A 20,884-nucleotide genomic window follows, 5' to 3' on the forward strand; every position below is an offset into this window, starting at 1 on the left:
CTCCCATCTCCACCATCAAGAACCACCGCACGCCGCACGGACAAAGGTGTTGGATCCCGTTCAGGGAGACGACCACCGCACCACCAAACGATTACCGCGCGACGCCATTTCTCTCCCTCTCCAACCCTGACGCCACCGCGCTCTCCTTCTTCAACCCCGACACCGTCCACGCCGCCAAAGAGCGCAGAAACCACCGCGCCAACCGACGAATCGCCACGTCTGGGTTCGATCTCTATCCTTGACGCCGAACCAGGTCGCGGCCAACCGCGTTGTCGCTGCAAGCAAAACCAGCGACAGAGATGGACGAGCAGCGGCGGAGAAAAACGTGAGCAACGGTGGCTTGCGGTTTTGTGCCGGCAACGACTTCGATAATGGGTTCGGGTTCAGGGCGTTGGGTGCAGATTAGGTTATATTATTGAGGAATGAAAACTTTGATCCATAAACCCTAATTTTAAAATTAGGGTTCTTCAATTGGGTTTAATTAAATTGGGAACCGAATTAGGGTTCTTAAAATTATGGAAAAACATTAATGGAGAATCACAAAAATGAGCAACAAGGCTCTGATACCACATGTAAATTTAAAACATGAATTAATGTAAATTGAACACATACAATAAAGTTCTCATACAGATCTTATCATATCACGATTCTCACACAATCATACAATGAAGGAATAGGCACTTACCTTGATCCATGAGTGGTCCTACTTGAGCAATTACTTTATCTCCTTTGTCCCAATCTATCTCTTAGCAATTTCGTTCTTGTCACACACTTTCGTGATGGTTATCAGTGAGACAACTATTATTTGCAGAGACAAAATCCTATAGCCTTTAGTTCCCAATCTCCATCAGATGTAGGTTTTCATTAGGTATATCATCATATATATATTTCTCACGTTAACCAATGGGTCATTTATTCTATTATTATTATTAAATCATATTTGGGCCCAAAGCCCAAACTCTAAGTCATGTGAGTCACTTTATAGAAATTAATTTACATCATTTCTTACAGACTAATCTTTGAGTTATGTTTTATCTTTTACAAAAAACATGTGTTAACTCATATTGTGTATTGCTTTTTCATCACCTAGTCATATTAGACTCAAAGTTTGATTCCTTTAAAACTTGTATAAAAACTACAAATGATAGTTTCTCTCTATGACAAGCTTTGAAACATTTTTTAAACACTATTCAATCTCCTTCTTGTGATTTTGTCATTTACAAAACAAAATATGGATAAAGGTTGTCCTCTTGATTAATCGAACGACCAAATTTGGGTGCTTTCCTTATTACTTGTTTTTTACCTTTTTTCAAAATATTTTACCATGATCAAATATGAACATTTAACCTAGGTGTGCTCATAATTAAACAAATCTAAAAAAAGTAACTAGAAATCAATTCAAAAGGTAAAAAATTGATCATAATTAATTTTTTTAGATTTGTTTCAACCTAAATGGAGCAATTTGATTCAAATTTCATATTGAAAAATAATAATGATTTTTTTTATTATTGTTCTGGTTCAAAGTTTAAATTGTCATTTAAGCATACAAGTTGAGTCCTCTCTTGTTCATCATGATCGATATATTTATAACTCATGGTTAGATATTAATTATCTTTTAAATCTCAACTAATCTTTAAAATTCTCTTCAACTAATTTCAAGTACCGCAAAGAGACATAACCTTGGTTACTTATCTCTTATCTTCTAAATCTTAACTAATATTATTTAATCCTTAAATCTCTCCTTAACTTATTTCAAGTACTACTAATAGATATCCCTTTATTATTGGCTAAGATTTTGGATAATTTTATTGAATCTCTCTTGTTAATAATTAATAGGCCTATAATTGACTTTAGATAAGTTACATCCCCTTTTAATAGGAGATCAAACCAATTACCGGTACACAACCCCCCACCCTCAAGCTGAGTAGATGGCGTGAAGATGGTTAATAATTAATAGGCCTATAATTTACTTTAGATAAGTTACATCCCCTATTAATTGGAGATTAGATCAACTATTGCTACACAACCCATCCGCCTCAAGCCGAGTAGATGATGACTATTTTACGACAAGTATACCGTGTCAGAAGTAATAAATTTGTCCCTAAGAACGGATATCAAACCCACAAGGAACAATTGAATTCTCAAGTATAATATTCACTAAATAGACAACAATATGTAAAAGTTTGTCCGAAGTTTGTTTTTTGAATTTGCAAGAATGTAAATAAAGCAAAGTAAAACAATTTGTGTGATTCAATTGGGATTGATGTTCATCCTTCTCACTCATATGTATTTTTACAAAAGATTATAATATTCACTTGATGCACATATAAAAATCAATCATATTGATTCCTCGTAATTATCAATTCCTCACATATTTATAAAAACTCTTTATCATTAAGAACAAATGTTATTAAGCAGTTAACATTTCAAATCTATTTCTAGCATTCAAATATGTTAAGTATTATCATTTAGGTCAAATTCTTAGAAATACTTTCCAATAATATCTAATTAAGGATCAAAATCATAAATAATTCAAGCTTTGAGAATAAAATGATAATACCAATCATCAATCAATAACTGAAATATTATAGATAAATATCACCTCAATACATAAGACTTTGAACATATTACTCCCCATCCCAAAGGGAAGAATTAGCCACTCATGTTGGCCATTACAAGCATGAAAAGCAAGAAAAGAAGATCCAAGATGTTTCTCCTTGACGGATGCCTTCTTTAAGGTTTTCTATCTCCTCCTATTCTCCCAATGATGTTTAGGGTTATGTCTCACACCTCATATTTAACCTAGTTGGGCTTGGGCTAAGTGACTTCTCGCATAGGCGAGTTATTACTTGCTTGGGCGAGTTTGATGAGAAAAAGCCCAACTTCTCTATAGTGAACTCGCATGGGCGAGTTCCTCTGGAGTGAGCTTGCTTAGATGAGTTTAGGCGAGTTTTGAATTTTCTAACTTTCCCTTTTCATATTGTTTATTCTCCTTTAGCCCTTTCATCGCCATTTCCCCTTAGAATCCTAAAATTAACAAAATTTGGAAATAAATCGTTCTTATTCATATTATAATCACAAAATATGTAAAAAATGTTTAAATTCATAAATTATGGGTTGAATTATAGCTACTTTATCAATAAACATTCATAAGTGTCTATCTTTTAATAGGAAATATTACTGAAATATGACATTTATCAGTAGATAAGATGAAGAAGGTTAATAATTAATAGGCTCTGTAATTGACCCTAGTTACATCCCCTATTAATAGGAGATCAGACCAACTATCGGTACATAGCCCCCAAACCTCAATCCGAGTAGATGAGGCGAAGAGGGTTATCCAATAAAAAACCAAGAAATAAATCACGATGTAAGTTGTGCCTAATTTGTTTATGGTTGTATAAAAAAACATAAGATTTTGGCAAATATAGCATAAAAAAAATGTTAAGTTCCTTATAGGCACATAAAAATATTAAAATTTGACGCATAAAAAATATCAGTTGCAGGGAAATATTAAATACCTTGACAAATAAGGTTTTAGTTACCATGTAGTTCATTTTGATCATTTAGTTGCTTGGCGTTCATTGTTTCGTTGCTTCCATGGTCATAGACTCAATTGGTGGTCAACCTTAGTTTAATCTAAGGCTAAAATCTAGCCGAGCTACACCTATTAAGTTGATGATCAACCTTAGGATGTAAGCTAGCCCAGTTAGACCCGTTCAATCCATGTTCAACCTTAGTTTTATTTCTAAGGTTGGAATCTAGCCAAGCTAGACCCATGCAGTTGATGGTTAACCTTAGTTTATTCTAAAGTTGTAATCTAGCCGAGGTAGACCCGTTCAATCGATGGTCAACCTTAGTTGATGGAAAAACGTTTTTCTTTTAATAGTGATCTTTGTAATTTGTACTTTGGATGGATGATGAAAGAGATCTCAGGAGCGGAAGCATTAAAGAAACTCAAGAGAAGTTTCCATGGATTGAAGTGCAGTTAGAAATTTGTGAGAGTGAGAGGTAAGACCAACTCACTAGGAAATAGTCTACACTAAGTCTTGAAGGAGACTAACCTAGGGAAAACTTAAGAACGAGTAGAATGGCCAAAATTAGGCAACATTTCATTACTAATTCCAAGTTGAATATACATGTACAAGAGACTCCTATTTATAGGAGAAAGTCTCTCAAAACCTCTCAAATGAGAGTGTGACAAGTGTCACCACCTTATTGGTGCAAATCCTATCCATTGAAGAGAAAACATGTAGAGCCTCATGCCTCCCTTGCCTACATTTCTATTTGCACCCATCTTTTACTATTTTACACTTTACTTTCTTTTCTAGTTACATCCTTCTCTACTTTGGCCCAAAATACAAGACACAAAATTTCCTAACTACTCTATATGATTTTTACAAGGCAAAGAAGAAGAAAAAGACTCTACAAACTCTTCATTAAAGCTCGATCTTCGTCTATCTTCTTGGCCGAAAGTTTCAAGGCTGGACGGTTGCTATCATCCCCTTCCTCTTGAAAAGGATCTGTCCTCATATCTGAATGATGCTCAATGACAACAGCCTCTGTTTATTTGATTAAGTTTTTTTTCTCTAGGGTCAAATATTAACCTACAGTAAACATCAAAGAAAAGTGAGATGACAAAGTTAAGACAACGGTATTCAAATAAAACAATAAGAAAATAAGGCCCTTTATTTTTATAATAGTTTTTTTAAAAAGAAATAGGGCCCTTTTGATAAATATATTTGTTTCCTTTGTGTTGTTCATTGCCCAAGATAAGCAACAACATCACAAAGTGTTGTTTCTGTGATTTTTTATGATAAAAGTAAGCATCATGATTTAAAAGAAAATGAGAGTTCAAAGTATTGCAATCTCCCTTTAAAGATTCTTTTTCAACTATTCTTGTAGGAGGTGTTGTAAGATACTCCTCGTCCTTTCTAGATTCCTCTTTTTTTTTTTCAAACAACCTCTCATATATATATATATGGTTAAGCTCCAGACACAAATTTTTCTTCATACATATTCTCACAAGGGTTTTCTATGGAAGAAGAGTTTATGTTAATGTTTGGTTTAACTCCAAACAAAGGATTTTCCTTTAATTATTTTTTTTTTCTCTCTTCTTTCCTGTATCTTTCTTTCTCTAAGAGCTTGTAACTTTTTCCTATTTTTTTTCTCTACTATTATATTCTTTTTCTCCATTTATAAAGTTTCTTCATTTTTCTACAAGCTCTTTCATTTCTTCTCTAAGCTTCTTCTTTCTCACATATGAAGGCAGAACAAATTTTCTTCTCATACACATCTTCAATTCATCCCAATTCAATACTTCTAATTTTCTGTCAATTCTAACATCAGTTTCCCTTTGTGTCCACCAAGACCTGGCATATTCTTGAAAACTTAGAGTAGCCATGGAAAATTTACTAAATTCATCCAATTGGGGTTTTTCAAAAAATTTATCAACCTTTGTCTCCCATTCTAAATATGCTTCAACATTTTTATTTCCATCAAAATAGGGAACGTATACTTCAGTCTCTGTAGAATAATATAAACTTTTGGACTCAAAACTCATCCCTTCCTTTCTTTGACAATGAGGGCGTCTGTGTTGGGTAATGGGTATGTATCTTTCGGGCAAGCTTTGTTTAAGTCTGTATAGTCTATGCACATTCTCCACTTTCCATTTGGTTTTTTGACAAGTACTACATTAGATAACCATGTTGTGTATTAAGCCTCTTTTATGAAACCAGCTTGCATTAACTTCTCAGTTTCTTCTATTGCTGCTTTTCGTCTTTCTTCTCCCAACTTTCTTCTTTTTTGAGAGACCGGTCTTGCTTCTTGACATACAGACAATTTATGACAAACTACTTTCGGATCAATCCCAGGTATATCAGATGGTTTCCAAGCAAACAAATCTTTGTTGTTACGTAACACTGTGATGACTTTACTTAACAACTCTTTGGGCAAACTTCCACTTACATAAGTGCATTGCTTCTCGTCTTGACCCAATACCACAGCTGTAGTCTCTTCTTTTGGTTCTATCCTTTCGTCATTTATTCTTGGGTCCAAATCGGCCATTGCCACCATTCTTTCAGTATCATGTTTTGCTCTTAAATTCATCTTTAAACCTGCTGCATAACATTCCCGAGCATCTTTTTGATTGACATAAACCGTTGCTATCTCACCTTTTTCTGTTGGGAACTTCATAGCCAAATGCGGTGTTGAAACTATTGCTCCCAGTTTATTCAAAGAGGATCGTCCTAATAACACATTATATGATGTAGTAGCATCCACCACCAAATATCTGATTTTGATCTTTTTAGTTTTATTGCCTCTTCCAAATGTGGTCATCAAATCAATGTACCCCTTAGTGTTAACTCTCTCTCCCGAAAAGCCAATGATCTGCTCTCGGAAAGGTACTATATCTTCTTCTCTTAAATGTAATCTTTTGAAAGTATCCCAAAATAAAATATCAACTGAACTCCCCTGATCAACTAAGGTTTTCATAACAGCATATTCGGCTATTTCTACCGTTATCACCATAGGGTCATCGTGATCGGGATCAATCTCTTGAAAATCTTCATCGGTGAAAAGCATTGGTGGCAAGGTTCTTCTTTTGAAAATATGATTAATTGTTCTGATGCTTCTCCAATGCTGTTTTCTTGCTGATGAGGATTCCTTTCCTGAAATTGTGTTTATAAATCCTCTGACCGGCCTACCCAGACTTCGTTCCCTACTCCGCCTTACTGACTGAGTGTTTTGATGCTCCCTATCACTTTTTCTTTCTAGCCTTCCATCTCTTCTATCACTTCTTTTTTCAACTCTTTTTTCATCTCTTCTTTCAAATCTTTCAACTCTTCTCTGGCCCATTTCTCCCCCTCTCGATCCTCTCTCAGGACTTAACCTTATTCTCGTATTTCCTCCTTGGACGAAGCGTTTCAACTATCCAGCTTGAATTAATTCTTCTATTCTATCCTTCAAACCGATGCATTCTTCTGTATGATGGCCATGATTTTTATGATACTCGCAATGCTTGGTATGATCTGCTCTTTCTGGTGTTCGGGCTTTTCTTAGTGGTGGTATTATTTCTGTTGCCATAGCTTCTTGTAAAACTCTAGCTCTATTTGCATTCAAAGGTGTGTATTGTTGGAATTTTCGGCTTCTGAATTCTTCTCGGGCTCTTCTTGCAGCAGGTGGGTGTTCTCTTTCTATCATCTTCTTCTCACCTCCATCAACCCTTACTTGGTTTCGAAACTCCCTTAATTCTTCCATTTGCATAAATTTTGATGCTCGTTGCCTTAGTTCATCCAAATTGATTGCAGGTTTCTTGCAGAGACTATCGGCAAACGGTCCCGGTTTTAATGTCGTGATCATATGATGCATGGTGACTTCTGGGCTAAGATTTCGGATTCCCAAAGCAACTTTTCCAAAACGTTCCATGAACATTCTTAAGGATTCTCCTTTCTCTTGTCTTATGTTCACTAAGGCGATTGACGTTAAATGATGAGGACGACTAGTTGCAAATTGAGCGCCGAACTTTTCTATCAACGTATCAAAGCAATCTATACTCAAAGGTGGGAGGCGCGTAAACCAACTCAATGTTGCCCCTTTCAGAGTTGTAGGAAATACTCTGCACATAACAACATCATTCCATGTATACAAGCTGATTTGAGTAGTATATATTGCAATATGCTCATCAGGGTCCGTACTCCCGCCGTATTTGTCAATGGTCAAGTTCTTCCAATTGTCAGGTAACGGAGTATCGATTATAACATCATAAAACGGATGTTTTCTAGAAGATGTCCCTGCACAAACCCCAGAGTTTTCAAGCCATCTTCTTCTGATTTGGGAACTTTCGTTGTGATACAACCTCTCATTCACTTGTATCCTAGGTTGAACAGTTTCGAAAGATGAATTCAAAACCGTTTCCTCCTGTAACTTTCTCCTCATGTGTGCATTTTCGGCTCTCAACATACTCAATTCTTCTTCATTATTCTTCTTTAACATCTCGAATTCTTTTTGTAATTGGACCAACATTGCCATTGGCATGTTAGCACTATCTTCCCGGTCTCCACCTTGTTCTCCTCCTTGACTCATCTTGTCTTTAACCCTTCTCAATTAACCCTCGGCCCCACGGTGGGCGCCAAAATGTTCTTACAACAGGGACCAAGAACACTCGAAAAAGGTTAACAAGACTTAATTTCTCTCCTTAGTGGGAACTCTTGACTTCTTCTCTTGGCTGATGCTCTCGGCTAGTGCTCTCGGCTGATACTCTCGGCTTCTCCTCTAGGCTGGTGTTCTCGGCTTCTCCTTTAGGCTGGTGCTCTTGGCTTCTCCTCTAGGCTGGTGCTCTCGGCTTCTCCTCTAGGCTGGTGTTCTCGGCTTCTCCTCACAACAGGTGGGGGTACCTGCAAGTCGCTCCGATGCCAAAGTCAGAAAAGGTTTAATATTTATCAGATAAAATCACTCTTACCTCTTTCTATCTCTGAACTCCTATTTATAGAGTTTCTTTAATGGACTTTTCCCTTTACTCTTGGGCTTTCTTTCTGCACCTTTTTTTATTATTTGTGCACCCCCTTGCAAGTTTTTATCTAATTGGGCTTTTACAACATTTATATTTTTGTTTTATTCTTGTCTTCATCGCTTTCGGTCAAAACCTCTCGGTTTTAACTTAATTATCTTAATTGTTATACTATGTAGTTCTCGGCATGAACCTCTCGGTTTTAGCCTATCAGTACAGGTTCCAAAATATTCTGCACTACCAATTTTCTGGACTACACCAGCAGCAATATTAATCAAGCAACAACACCTCCTCTGCATTGCAAATGAAATTCAGAGGCACAATTTCAATTAGAAACTACAAGAGCAAAACCAGAAACACAAAGAAGCTTGATTCCAAATGAACTGCCCCAAAACAATTTATCAAACACCTTGGCTGCACTAAGACACAATCGAACCAAATTTCTCCAAGCGATTCACTCACTGAAAGAAGGCCCAGGCTGTGAGGAGATTGATTCACCGAATTCACCAAATTCGATTTTCCAGTTTCAATTTTCTTCAACACCTCACCGTTTCTCCATTTAAACTTCTCCAAAACGAAGAACAGTGAAGGAAAAACGAGAACGGAAGAAGGAACTTACATGAATCAATTCATTTTTTACTGCTTTAATTCTCCGATCGTCTTCTCCGTTCAATAGTTTCGCTGGGAAACGTCACTGCCGTTTGCGATTCCTCCGTTCGCAATTCCTCCGTGCGCGATTCCGATTTAGGTCGTCGGAAATCTCTAACCTCCGATTGGCACCATTATTATTCTTCGATCAATCTTCGCACACCGATTCAAGATGAAACTGAAGAAGAAAAATGGAACAAAAGATGAAGAACAGCAACGCAAATCGCAGAGAAAATTTCCAGGAAAAATCTGAAAAACCTACATATCTGCTATTCGTACCACTGGATTCATTGTCCACACCAAATATCCAATGATATCTCCAAACAGGTTGAGATTAATATGCACACCACTGCTATCGCTTTTTGCACCACAGAATTTTTCAGAAATTTTTTTCGAGAATTTTCGAAAATGAAATTTGGAGAAGATGATAATGGAAACATAACAATAAAGAAAATTGCCAATGCTCTAATAACAATTTATGAACTCAAAAATAAAAATCGAAAAAGCACTTGAGCTCTAATCTATGAAGAAATTTGAAAAAAATTCAAAAATTTAACTAATGGAATTTATGACAATTTTTTGACTAAACATGACCCTAGACAAAATATTTATGATTTTAAAATTAAAATGACTCAATAATAAGAAAATTTCACCGAATATAAAGAAAACTCAAGAAATTTCAAAATGAACATGAACACACGAACATGTAAGAGCACATACATGAATGTTCAAGGAAGAACAACTAATTTGAACCGAAAAAAAGGCAAAAAAACACAAAATCAATATGTAGAAACATTCAAGGTGTACAAGACATGAAAAAAAAAATATGAAAACAACGCGAAATTATGAAAAAAATAGAAGAAGATCTTACAACCATAACTCTGAATACCAAATGATGGAAAAATGTTCTTCTTCTAGTAGTGATCTTTGTAAATTCTTCTTTGAATGGATGATGAAGGAGATATGAGGAGCGAAAACATTAAAGAAACTCAAGAGAGGTAAGGTCAACTCACTAGGAAATAGTCTAGGCTAAGTCTTGGAGAAGACTAACCTAGAGAAAACTTAAGAACAAGTAGAATGGCCAAAATTAGGCAGTATTTCATTACTAATTCCAAGTTGAAAATACATGTACAAGAGACTCATATTTATAGGAGAAAGTCTCTCAAAACCTTTCAAATGAGAGAGTGACAAGTGTCACCACCTTATTGGTGCAAATCATCTCCATTGAAGAGAAGACATGTGCAGCCTCATGTCTTCCTTGCCTACATTTCTATTTACACCCCTCTTTTATTATTTTACACTTTACTTTCTTTTCTAGTTCCATCCTTCTCTACATTGGCCCAAAACTTCCTAACTACTCTATACGGTTTTTACAAGGCAAAGAAGAAGAAAAAGACTCTACAAACTCTTCATTAAAGCTCGATATTCGTCTATATTCTTGGCCGAAAGTTTCGAGGTTGGACGATTGTCATCATTAGTTTATTCTAAGGCTAGAATCTGGCCAAACTAGACGTGTTCAGTCGATGGTCAACCTTAGTTTCTTCTAAGGTTGAAATCTAGTTGAGTTAGGCTCGTTCAGTCAATGGTCAACCTTAGTTTATTTCTATGGATGGAATCTAGCTGAGCTACACCCATTCAATTGATGGTCAAGCTTAGTTTATTTTTAAGGCTTGAATCTAGCCTAACTAGACCCATTTAGTCAATGGTCAACCTTAGTTTCTTTCTAAGGTTGGAATCTAGCCGAGTTAGACCCGTTTAGTTGATGGTAAACTTTAGTTTGTTCTAAGGATGGACTTTAGCTGAGCTAGACCCATTCAGTCGATGGTCAACCTTAGTTTATTTATAAGGCTATAATCTAGTTGAGTTAGACCCATTCAGTCAATGTAGATTTTGACATCATGTTGGATTGTAGATTTTTTTCTCAGTCATAGTAGATTTCGCCTGGTCTTATTATTGTAGATTTTCTCTCAGTCGTAGTAGATTTTGCCCAGTCATGTTGTAGATTTTCTCTTAGTTGTAGCAAATTTCCCCAATTGTGTAGCTTGTGTTAGGTTATAGATTTTCTGTTGTAGATTTTCTCTCAGTCGTAGTATATTTCACCCAGTCATGCTAAGTTGTAGGTTTCTATTGTAGAATTTTTGTGAGTAGTAGTAGATTTTGTTTGGTCGTGTTGTTGTAGATTTTCTCTCACTTATGGTAGAGTTCACCCAATCATGTTGAGTTGTAGATTTTCTATTGTAGATTTTCTTTTAGTAGTAATAGATTTTCTCTCAGTCGTAGTATATTTCACCCAGTCATGCTAAGTTGTAGATTTTCTATTGTAGAATTTTTGTGAGTAGTAGTAGATTTTGTTCGATCGTGTTGTTGTAGATTTTCTCTCACTTGTGTTAGAGTTCACCCAATCATGCTGAGTTGTAGATTTTTTATTGTAGATTTTCTTTTAGTAGTAATAGATTTCTTTTGATCGTGGTAATCATGTTGGGTTGTATATTTTTTATTGTAGATTTTCTCTCTGAATGTATGTATGTTGCAAGATGCGGTCTTCAACAAAAATGATGATGTCAAAACTGAGTATGGCAAAAAGTAAAACACTTTCATTCTTGCCCTCTTCCTTGGCCTTACCTTCTTGTTGTTCCAAAATAAAAGTGGATCTTTCAAGCGGAGTTTGCTGAATTACAAATGTCCTTTCTCTTTATTTCTTCTCTTTCTCTTTCTCTTTCTTTTTACTATTTGTAGTGGTGGTGGTCTTTGAAACATTGAGACCTTTTGAAGCGGAATCATTGGAGGATGATTTAGAAGAGGGTTTAGGGTTTATAGAATTTTCTAACCCTTTCACAGGTTGATGTTTTGTTGATTGAGGATTTGGTTATTCATGACTCAAAGGTACATGAATCATGACAATGTTGTATTGTGGAGGCGGGAAAAGTTTTACCTTATCCCACAGTGGGCGCCAATGTTCCGGTTCAAAGTTTAAATGGCCTCAAATCAGAACATACAAGTTGAGTCCTCTCTTGTTTATCATGATTGATGTATTTATAAGTCTTGATTAATCATCAATTATCTTCTAAATATTAACTAATATCATTTAATCTTTAAAATTCTCTTAAAGTGATTTTAAGTACCACAAATTGATATAATACTAGTTACTTATCTTTTATCTTCTAAATCTTAACTAATATTATTTAATCATTAAAATCTTAACTAAATCTCTTTATTCTTGGCTAAGATTTTGGATAATTTTATTAAATATATCTTGTTAATAATTAATAAGCCATATTATTGACTTTAGATAAGCTACATCTCATACTTAAATTCAATATTAATAGAATACTTAAATTCAATGTTATATGTTTGGAGTTAATTAAAACTAACTAGCATACATGAACTAATCTTTTGAAGGTTGTTTTAAAGTTTGATTACATTTTTACTTTGAAAATTATTTATACTATCAAAACATGATATCAGATTTGTATTATAGTTTTTAACTATTATACAATTTATTAATAAATATGAGAGAAAATTGAAATTATGAATAAAATAACAAACATATAAAAAATCATAAGATATCTCTTTATTTAATAGTTTTTATATAAAATTAATTTTTTTTTCAAAAAATTTTACAATAATAATAAAAGCCACATAAATTGATCTAAAAACTGAAATGTAAAACATTAATTTAATTTGGTTTACTTCAAATTTTATATTAAAATTAAAACTAAATATGTTGGAGATCCCACATCGATTAGAGATGAAGACAAATCATTGTATATTGAGTGCAAACCTCACCCCCATGAACCAGTTTTATGGGGTTGAGTTAGGCTTAAAACTCACTTCTTAACATGACCAGATTACAGAAGGGAACAGAGATGAACAAAAGAGTAAACTGAAGACAAAGGATATGAGAATGAATATCTCTTCTTTCTTATTATTGAAATCAAAACAAATGGTCTGAATATATACAAGTAGTACACTCATTCTAGGTTTAACTAAAGAAGGAAAGAATCAATAATTAAATACTAGAATCATAACACACAAAGACAAAATAAAGGTTATTCACCTCTATAAAGAGAAAAATTGATAATTAGAAAAGACACCCAATTATTCTCCTCTATAAAGAGAAACAACTGATAATTAGAAAAGACTCCCAATTAATATTAGGATCCTTCTATAACTCTAGTATTCGTATCCTTTAATGCCCGCCACAAGTTGGGGAGCAAATATTGATGAGACCCAGCTTGGAACAAATATTCTTAAAAGATTGAGGACTTAAAACTTTGGTATAAATATCATCCAATTGCTTTGTGGTGGAAATGGGAAGCAAATGGATGAGACCCTTCTTTAATTTTTCCCTGACCACGTGACAATCTATTTCTATATGTTTTGTACGCTCGTGAAATACTGGATTTGCTGCAATGTATCTTGCTGAGTCATTATCACAGTATAAAAGAGATGGTTGCTCAAAAGGAACTTTGAAATCTTGAAGAAGATAAGTTAGCCATTGAATTTCACATGTAATAGTGGTCATTGCCCTATATTCAGCTTCACAAGAACTCTTTGATATTGTTCCTTGCTTCTTTGACTTCCAAGATATGAGAGAATTCCCAAGATACGCACTAAAACCAGTCACTGATTGTCTTGAATCACTGCAGGTGCCCCAATCACTATCACAAAAGGCTTTGAGAGGAACAAAACTAGTGGAAGAGAAAAATAGACCAAGACTTGGAGCCCCTTTGATATATCTGAGAATTATAATCGCTGCATTATAGTGAGCAATTGTAGGCTTAGCAAGAAACTGAGAAAGTTGTTGCAGAGAAAATGTTATGTCAGGTCGGGTATTAGTGAGATACATAAGCCTTCCAATCAATATTCTGTAGGCTTGAATATTTGTGAAAGGAACACTTCTAGTAGAAGAGAATTTCTCATGATTATCAATAGGAGTGGGAGCAGGTTTGTAGGCTAAAAGACCTGCATCGGTTAATAATTCCAATGCATATTTCCTTTGATTTACCATTATTCCTGTCTTACTTCTTGCTACTTCTAGACCAAGAAAGTATATTAAATTCCCAAGATCTTTAATCTTGAATGTCTGATTCAAGGCTTGTTTGATTCGAGCAATCTCTTCTTTATCATTTCCTGCCTATATTATATCATCCACATATACCAATAATGTTGTAAAAGATACTTAAGAAGAATTCATGAACAAGAAATGATCATTCATAGATTGAGTATATCCCATAGAAAGCAAAAATGATGACAGTTTGGCAAACCATTCTCTGTTGGCTTGCTTAAGGCCATATAAAGCCTTTTTTAGTTTACAAACTTTTCCTGGTAGAATAGAAGTCAATCCAGGAGGAGCAACCATGTATACATCTTCTTTCAAATCTCCATGTAAAAAGGCATTGTTTATGTCTAATTGTTTCAATTCCCAATTATAAATAAAAGCTAAAGAAAGAAGCAACCTTATGGTGGTCATCTTTGCTACTGGAGAGAAAGTATCGAGGTATTCAATGCCTTCTGTTTGTGTATATCCCTTTGTCACTAACCTTGCTTTATACCTTTCAATTGTCCCATCAGCCTTATATTTTATTTTGAATACCCATTTGCAACCTATGGTAGCTTTGTTCTGAGGCAGAAGAGCAGTCTCCCAAGTTTGATTTGACTCTAAAGCAGATATCTGACATTGTATAGCTTTTCTCCAACAATCATGTTTCACAACTTCAGAATAAGTGTTTGGCTCAACATGTGAAGAAAGAGACATGACAAAAGATTTGTAAGAAGGTGATAAATTGCTATAAGACAAAACAAAATTCAAAGGATATTTAACTCTTGAAGATGTACTAGAAGCATTAAGATTACAATGATAATCCTTTAAATACTCAAGTGGTTTTTTTATTCTTGTGCTCATTCAGACAGATGGATCTGATTCAGAACTTTGTTCTATATCATGATTTTCATTTAGGTTTTGGTCTATATGGGAACAATCTTCTTCTGAAACCTCAATTTGTGACTCACAATTATTATCACTGCTATTTTCAACATTATCACAAGGTGCAAGAATGGCTTGTGATGGTTGACTTAAGGCAGATTGATCTTCAGCAAACAAAATTTGATCATTAATGTCGGTACTATTAGTTTCATTGCTAGTATCTTGAACCCTTTGGTATGGAAAAATATGTTCATAAAAGACAACATCCCTAGACACAAAAATTTCTCTTGATTGAATATTCAACAAAATATATCATTTTGTCCCCCGTTGAAAACCAATAAAAACACATTTTGATGCTCTTGGATCAAATTTTCTTCTATTTGTTGACAAGGTGCTAGCATAACATAAAGAACCAAACACCTTTAATCCATTAAATTTTGCACTAGTTTTGAAAAGCATTTCATGAGGAGAAGAATAGTTTAAAACAGGTGTGAGAAGCATGTTTATAATATGCGCAACATGTATCACAAAATATTACCAATAAATTTTGGGTAAATGAGATTGTATCATAAGAGCTTTTGCTACATCTAATAAATGACTATGTTTCCTTTCAACTATACTATTTTGTTGTGGAGTATTGACACATAATGTTTGATGTATTATTCCTTTACTGACAAAAAAAATAGTCATGAAAAATTCAGTTCCATTATCACTTCTTATTATTTTTATTGTTGTCTCAAACTGTGTTTGAACAAAAATAACAAAATTTTCCAAAACCTTAACAACTTCAGATTTTTGTTTCAAAAGAAAAATCCATGTGTACCTCGAATAGTCATCAACTATGGTCAATAAATATTTATGACCATGAATTGATGGTATTGAGTATGGTCCCCAAATATCTACATGAATCAAATCAAAACATTTTTTTGATTTAGATGTACTAATAGGAAAAGAAAGTCTTTTTTGCTTTGCAAAATGACAAACATCACAAACAAAAGATTTGTTATATTTAACAAAAGGAAATTTATTCTTGATAACATCAATACATTTATTTGAAACATGACCTAATCGAAAATGCCAAAGGGTTTCTAGATCACTAACACTAACATTAACAGTATTGATGGTGTGTGTACATTCAAGGGGTTTAATTTGAAGTTTATGGTAAGATGGAATCCTGAGTATATAAAGTCTATCTTGCGTCTTAGCGATTCCAATCATCTTCATAGATATCTTGTCCTGAATGTGACAACCATTAGAGTCAAAGGTAAGAACACAAGATAGTTTATCAATTAATTTTGCTACAGAAAGAAGATTAAAAGTGAAGCAAGGCATGTACAAAACATTGTCTATGATATGATTTTGATTGAGAAAAACACTTCCAGAATAATTGGCAATGACTTGATTTCCATTTGGTAATTTGACATAAATAGGATCAATTTGATGATATGAAATGAAATAAGTTAAGGATGAACAAATGTGATCAGTAGCACCACTATCAATAATCCAAGAACTAAAAGAAGAAATAAAATTATTACCTGTTTCATTGGAAGGATTGAAGGGAATAACAAAAAATTGATTAGAAGCATTGCCATTGGATTTGGTCTGTTGTAAAAGAGCTAACAATGTTTGATACTGCTCAGGAGTAAAACCAATTTGTTGAGACTCCACTTCTGACTTTGAACCTTCATGATTCTGCTCATTATTATTGAAATTTGTATTTTAAAAATTGCATTAGTATGACTCTGATCATGATTCTGATTTTTAAACTTGAAATGAGGTGGAAAGTCATGCTTTTTATAGCATGTATCAATGGTATGCCCTGTCTTTCCACAATGACTACAAATTTTGGAAGTATATTCTCTTCCATTGCTTCCTCTTCCGTATCCAGCACCTCTGCCATAGGTTGTAGAATTGTTTTTATAACCTCCTTTGCTAGTAGCAATCATTGCCTTGGATTGATCACCAAATATTTGCCTCTCTTGTTGTGTAACAAGAGAGCAAACTTTATTCAAGGATGGCAAATGGTCCATCAATAGAATTTGAGTTCTCACAGTCGAATAATTATCATTTAGCCCCCTTAGAAATTTGATAATCTGGTCTTGTGTTTTATATTTAGAAACATTCACAAGAGTATTGCATTTAGAGGCACATGAAGAAGCGGATAGCGGGCAGAAAAGATCAAGTTCATCCCAAAGAATTCTTAACTGAGTGAAATAGTTTGTAACAATCATTTCACCTTGTTTAAAAGAAGAAATCATCTCCTGGATATCAGAAATACGAATCATGTCTCCTTGTGAGAACCTTTCCTTTAAATCATTCCATATGTCAAAGGCATTGTCCATACAGATGATGCTCTGCGCAATGGATTGAGAAACAACCTTGAGAATCCACGAAACAACCAACATATTGGCTCTCTGCCATGTTGGAAATAATGAGTTGGTACTGTTGGGAGCTTCTATAGTTTCATTAATGAAACCTATTTTGTTCTTTGAAATTAGGCTCGTTTGAAACGAACGAGACCATCATTTGGTCCCTCAAGAATAATAAGGACAATAAGAAAGGAAAGATTATCTGATGAACTAACATGGTAAGGTGAACTAAGATCTTGTGAGGGATCATCAACTTCACCCATGAATAAATGTAGCAAGCAGAGCTCTGATGATCAGAGCTTTGATACCAGATTACAAAATAGAACAGAGATGAAAAAAGGGAACAAAGATGAACAAAAGAGTAAACTGAAGACAAAGGATATGAGAATGAATATCTCTTCTTTCTTATTATTGAAATCAAAACAAATGGTCTGAATATATACAAGTAGTACACTCATTCTAGGTTTAACTAAAGAAGGAAAGAATCAATAATTAAATACTATAATCATAATACACAAAGACAAAATAAAGGTTATTCACCTCTATAAAGAGAAACAACTGATAATTAGAAAAAACACTCAATTATTCTCCTCTATAAAGAGAAACAACTAATAATTAGAAAAGACACTCAATTATTCTCCTCTATAAAGAGAAACAACTGATAATTAGAAAAGACTCCCAATTAATATTGGGATCCTTCTATAACTCTGGTATCTGTATCCTTTAATAAAATTCGATCAAATCATATTTGATTGTGTTTAGTTTGTTTAACTTTTTAATAAAATTCAAACTAAACTAAGCTATGAGAACTTATTAATTAATCACCTGCTCGAATAAATAAGAACATACAAATCTAAACAAACAAGTGCAGATGACAGTAAATGAATTATTACCATAAATAATTTTTAATCATGATGGGGGTAGTTTAGTATGGTAAGGAGGGAATGAAAGATGATGGAAGATAAAAGAAATAAGAAAAAAAAATCTTATTTGTTTGAGAAGAAATAATATAATGTTTAAAAAAGTAAGTGTTATCTTGTATAGATAGTATCAAATATATGTTGGACATACAAGAAGAATAAAATTTGTAAAAATATTGATAACAAAATGAATACCTTTATACAAAAGAGAATCGAGAGTAAATGACTTTGTTGAAGTACCTAAAAATAGAAGACTGAATTGTGTAGAATAGACATACGATGAAAGTGCTCAACATCAAACGCATCATTGAAATTTCATATCATTTATTGTATACAATTGACTCACAACAACTATTTATGAATATTTTAACATAATTGTCAATCATCATAATGTACGAAAACCCTATTTAGTAATGTTAGCGATATAAAGACATCATAAGATAATCAGTATAATTTAACCACCTCATCATATTACAAGCTAGAAGATGTCAACACCAAGTCATGAATCTTTGAAAATTCTGACTTTAAGATACTTTAAAACATGTAGCCCCCAATGTTTTTTTCTTCTTTTTCCGAACACCTATACAATGAAACACTTTATGTCAAAAGAACTAAGGTTCCGAAATATAATATTAATGTACATATGGATTTGAAAAGTGTAAAAAACCTTTATATTTGAAAAGTGTAAAAAACCTTTATAGTTAGAATTTTTTTTATCAATAAATGTTATTGTTAATATGTTAGTTTTTTTTTGTTAGCACGTAGATTTGAGCATGTAACCTCTTCCACCTTCCTTTCGTCCCCTTCTTACCACCAAATCAACTTTATAACTCTTTAAGTGCTAGAATAATAGTTAGAGGTGATAAAATTATAAAGAGAGACTTAGACTTGTGTACTTATGCTTAAACTAAGGGGTGTTTAAGTGTATAGTCCGCCTACTTAGCTTGGAGAAACACTATGTACTTGGATAATTAAAAAGTGACTTTATGTAATTGTTGTAAGTGATAAGTGACAACGATAATGCTTACATCTTAATATAATAATTTTTTTTGTATTTTACATTAAAATTTGGGGTGAATAAATATAAAACTATGTTAATGATAATCTTTCTTTTATTAATTATATAATGAAAATCTTTGTATTTTACATTGAAGGTTGAGTGAATATAAAACTATGTTTTTTTGTAATCCTTCTTCTTTTATATGTGTACACTACTTATTTATCCCACACCTTCAAAAGAACTATGAACATATTCTATAAAACTATCAAACAAACCTCGACAACATTTGGTAAGTTAATTGCAAAACATTTTTCAAATTCAAATCCCAATTTCCTAAATTAACTATTCTTTTAAATATTTTAATAGTTTATTTCTCTTGTAGTTATGTTTCTTTATATTCATTGTTATTTTTTTCCACAATCCACTTGTAGTACAAGAAATAATAATAATAATATAAATAACTAAATTAATATTATTTTAGTAAAAAGTAATTTTGATGATAAAATAATAATATAAATAAATAATAAAAATTAATATTAATAAATAATCTCTATTTTTATTTACTTCCTTTTCATTAAACAACATTTACTTCCAATTATTTCTCAACCAAATAATCTTCCTTTTCATTTTATTTCTCACCTATTTTTTCTTCCCTTATTTTCTTTTTCTATTTTTTTCTTTCATTTTTACCAAACAAAGCAACAATAAAAAATATAGATAACAGAAAAAAAAAAATCAAAAACTATGAGGCTCAGACACTTCTCTTAAATGGCGTATCCGTGTCGGATACACGTATCAGTGTCGACACTCGTACGACACTTATCGGTGAAGAAGTGTTCAATTCAAAAAATATTTGTTGGATTTTTGAAAATTTTAGCACGGTTCTAACACAATTTTAAAATGTATAAATACAATAATTTTTTATAAAAACTCAAATTTATTATATAAATTTTTATTATGATTATAAAAATAAGGAACAAATTCTTTTAAACCAGTCATGAAAAATATCTTCCTGCTCCCAAAAGAATCTGAAACATACTTTTGCACATAAATATTTATTTTCAATTTATATAATTCAAAATTATATAATATATAGATCTGTGTCCACGTGTCCAACATTTTAGAGATTATACGTATCTCTGTGTCCGTATCCGTGTCGTATCAGTGTCTGTGTCGTGTCAATGTCTGTGTCGTGTCAGTGTCTGTGTCGTGTCAGTGTCTGTATCCATATATGTGCTAAGGTCAAAAGATTACAAAATAATAAAATAAAGTTTTGGTAATAATATTGTAATTTCTACCCGTTAAAAGATATAAATGTGAAGTTTAAATCCATGTATATATTATACTGATCTGGATATTTAACAAATATAATTATTTGTAAATATAAAATATTTTTTAAATATTTTTAAAAAAAAAATAAAATAATGAGACAAATTATTTTAGAAGAGAGGAAGAATGAATAGTTACGTGAACAATGACTAATACTTATAGTTGAGAAACACTCAATTTTAA

At 33.1% G+C, this 20,884-nt stretch overlaps 1 protein-coding gene across 1 annotated transcript; it reads right to left on the reverse strand.

Annotated features, from left to right (window-relative positions):
* Positions 1 to 6,930: 6,930 nt before the first annotated feature.
* On the reverse strand, positions 6,931 to 8,085 carry LOC150026302 (uncharacterized). The gene has a single exon (XM_090303812.1). The coding sequence runs from the start codon at positions 8,083 to 8,085 to the stop codon at positions 6,931 to 6,933; it is 1,155 nt and encodes a 384-aa protein (XP_090159938.1).
* Positions 8,086 to 20,884: the final 12,799 nt, after the last annotated feature.

This window comes from Phaseolus vulgaris, chromosome 6 (genome assembly GCF_051622355.1).
Source record: "Phaseolus vulgaris cultivar YP4 chromosome 6, ASM5162235v1, whole genome shotgun sequence".
Taxonomy (NCBI): Eukaryota; Viridiplantae; Streptophyta; class Magnoliopsida; order Fabales; family Fabaceae; genus Phaseolus; species Phaseolus vulgaris.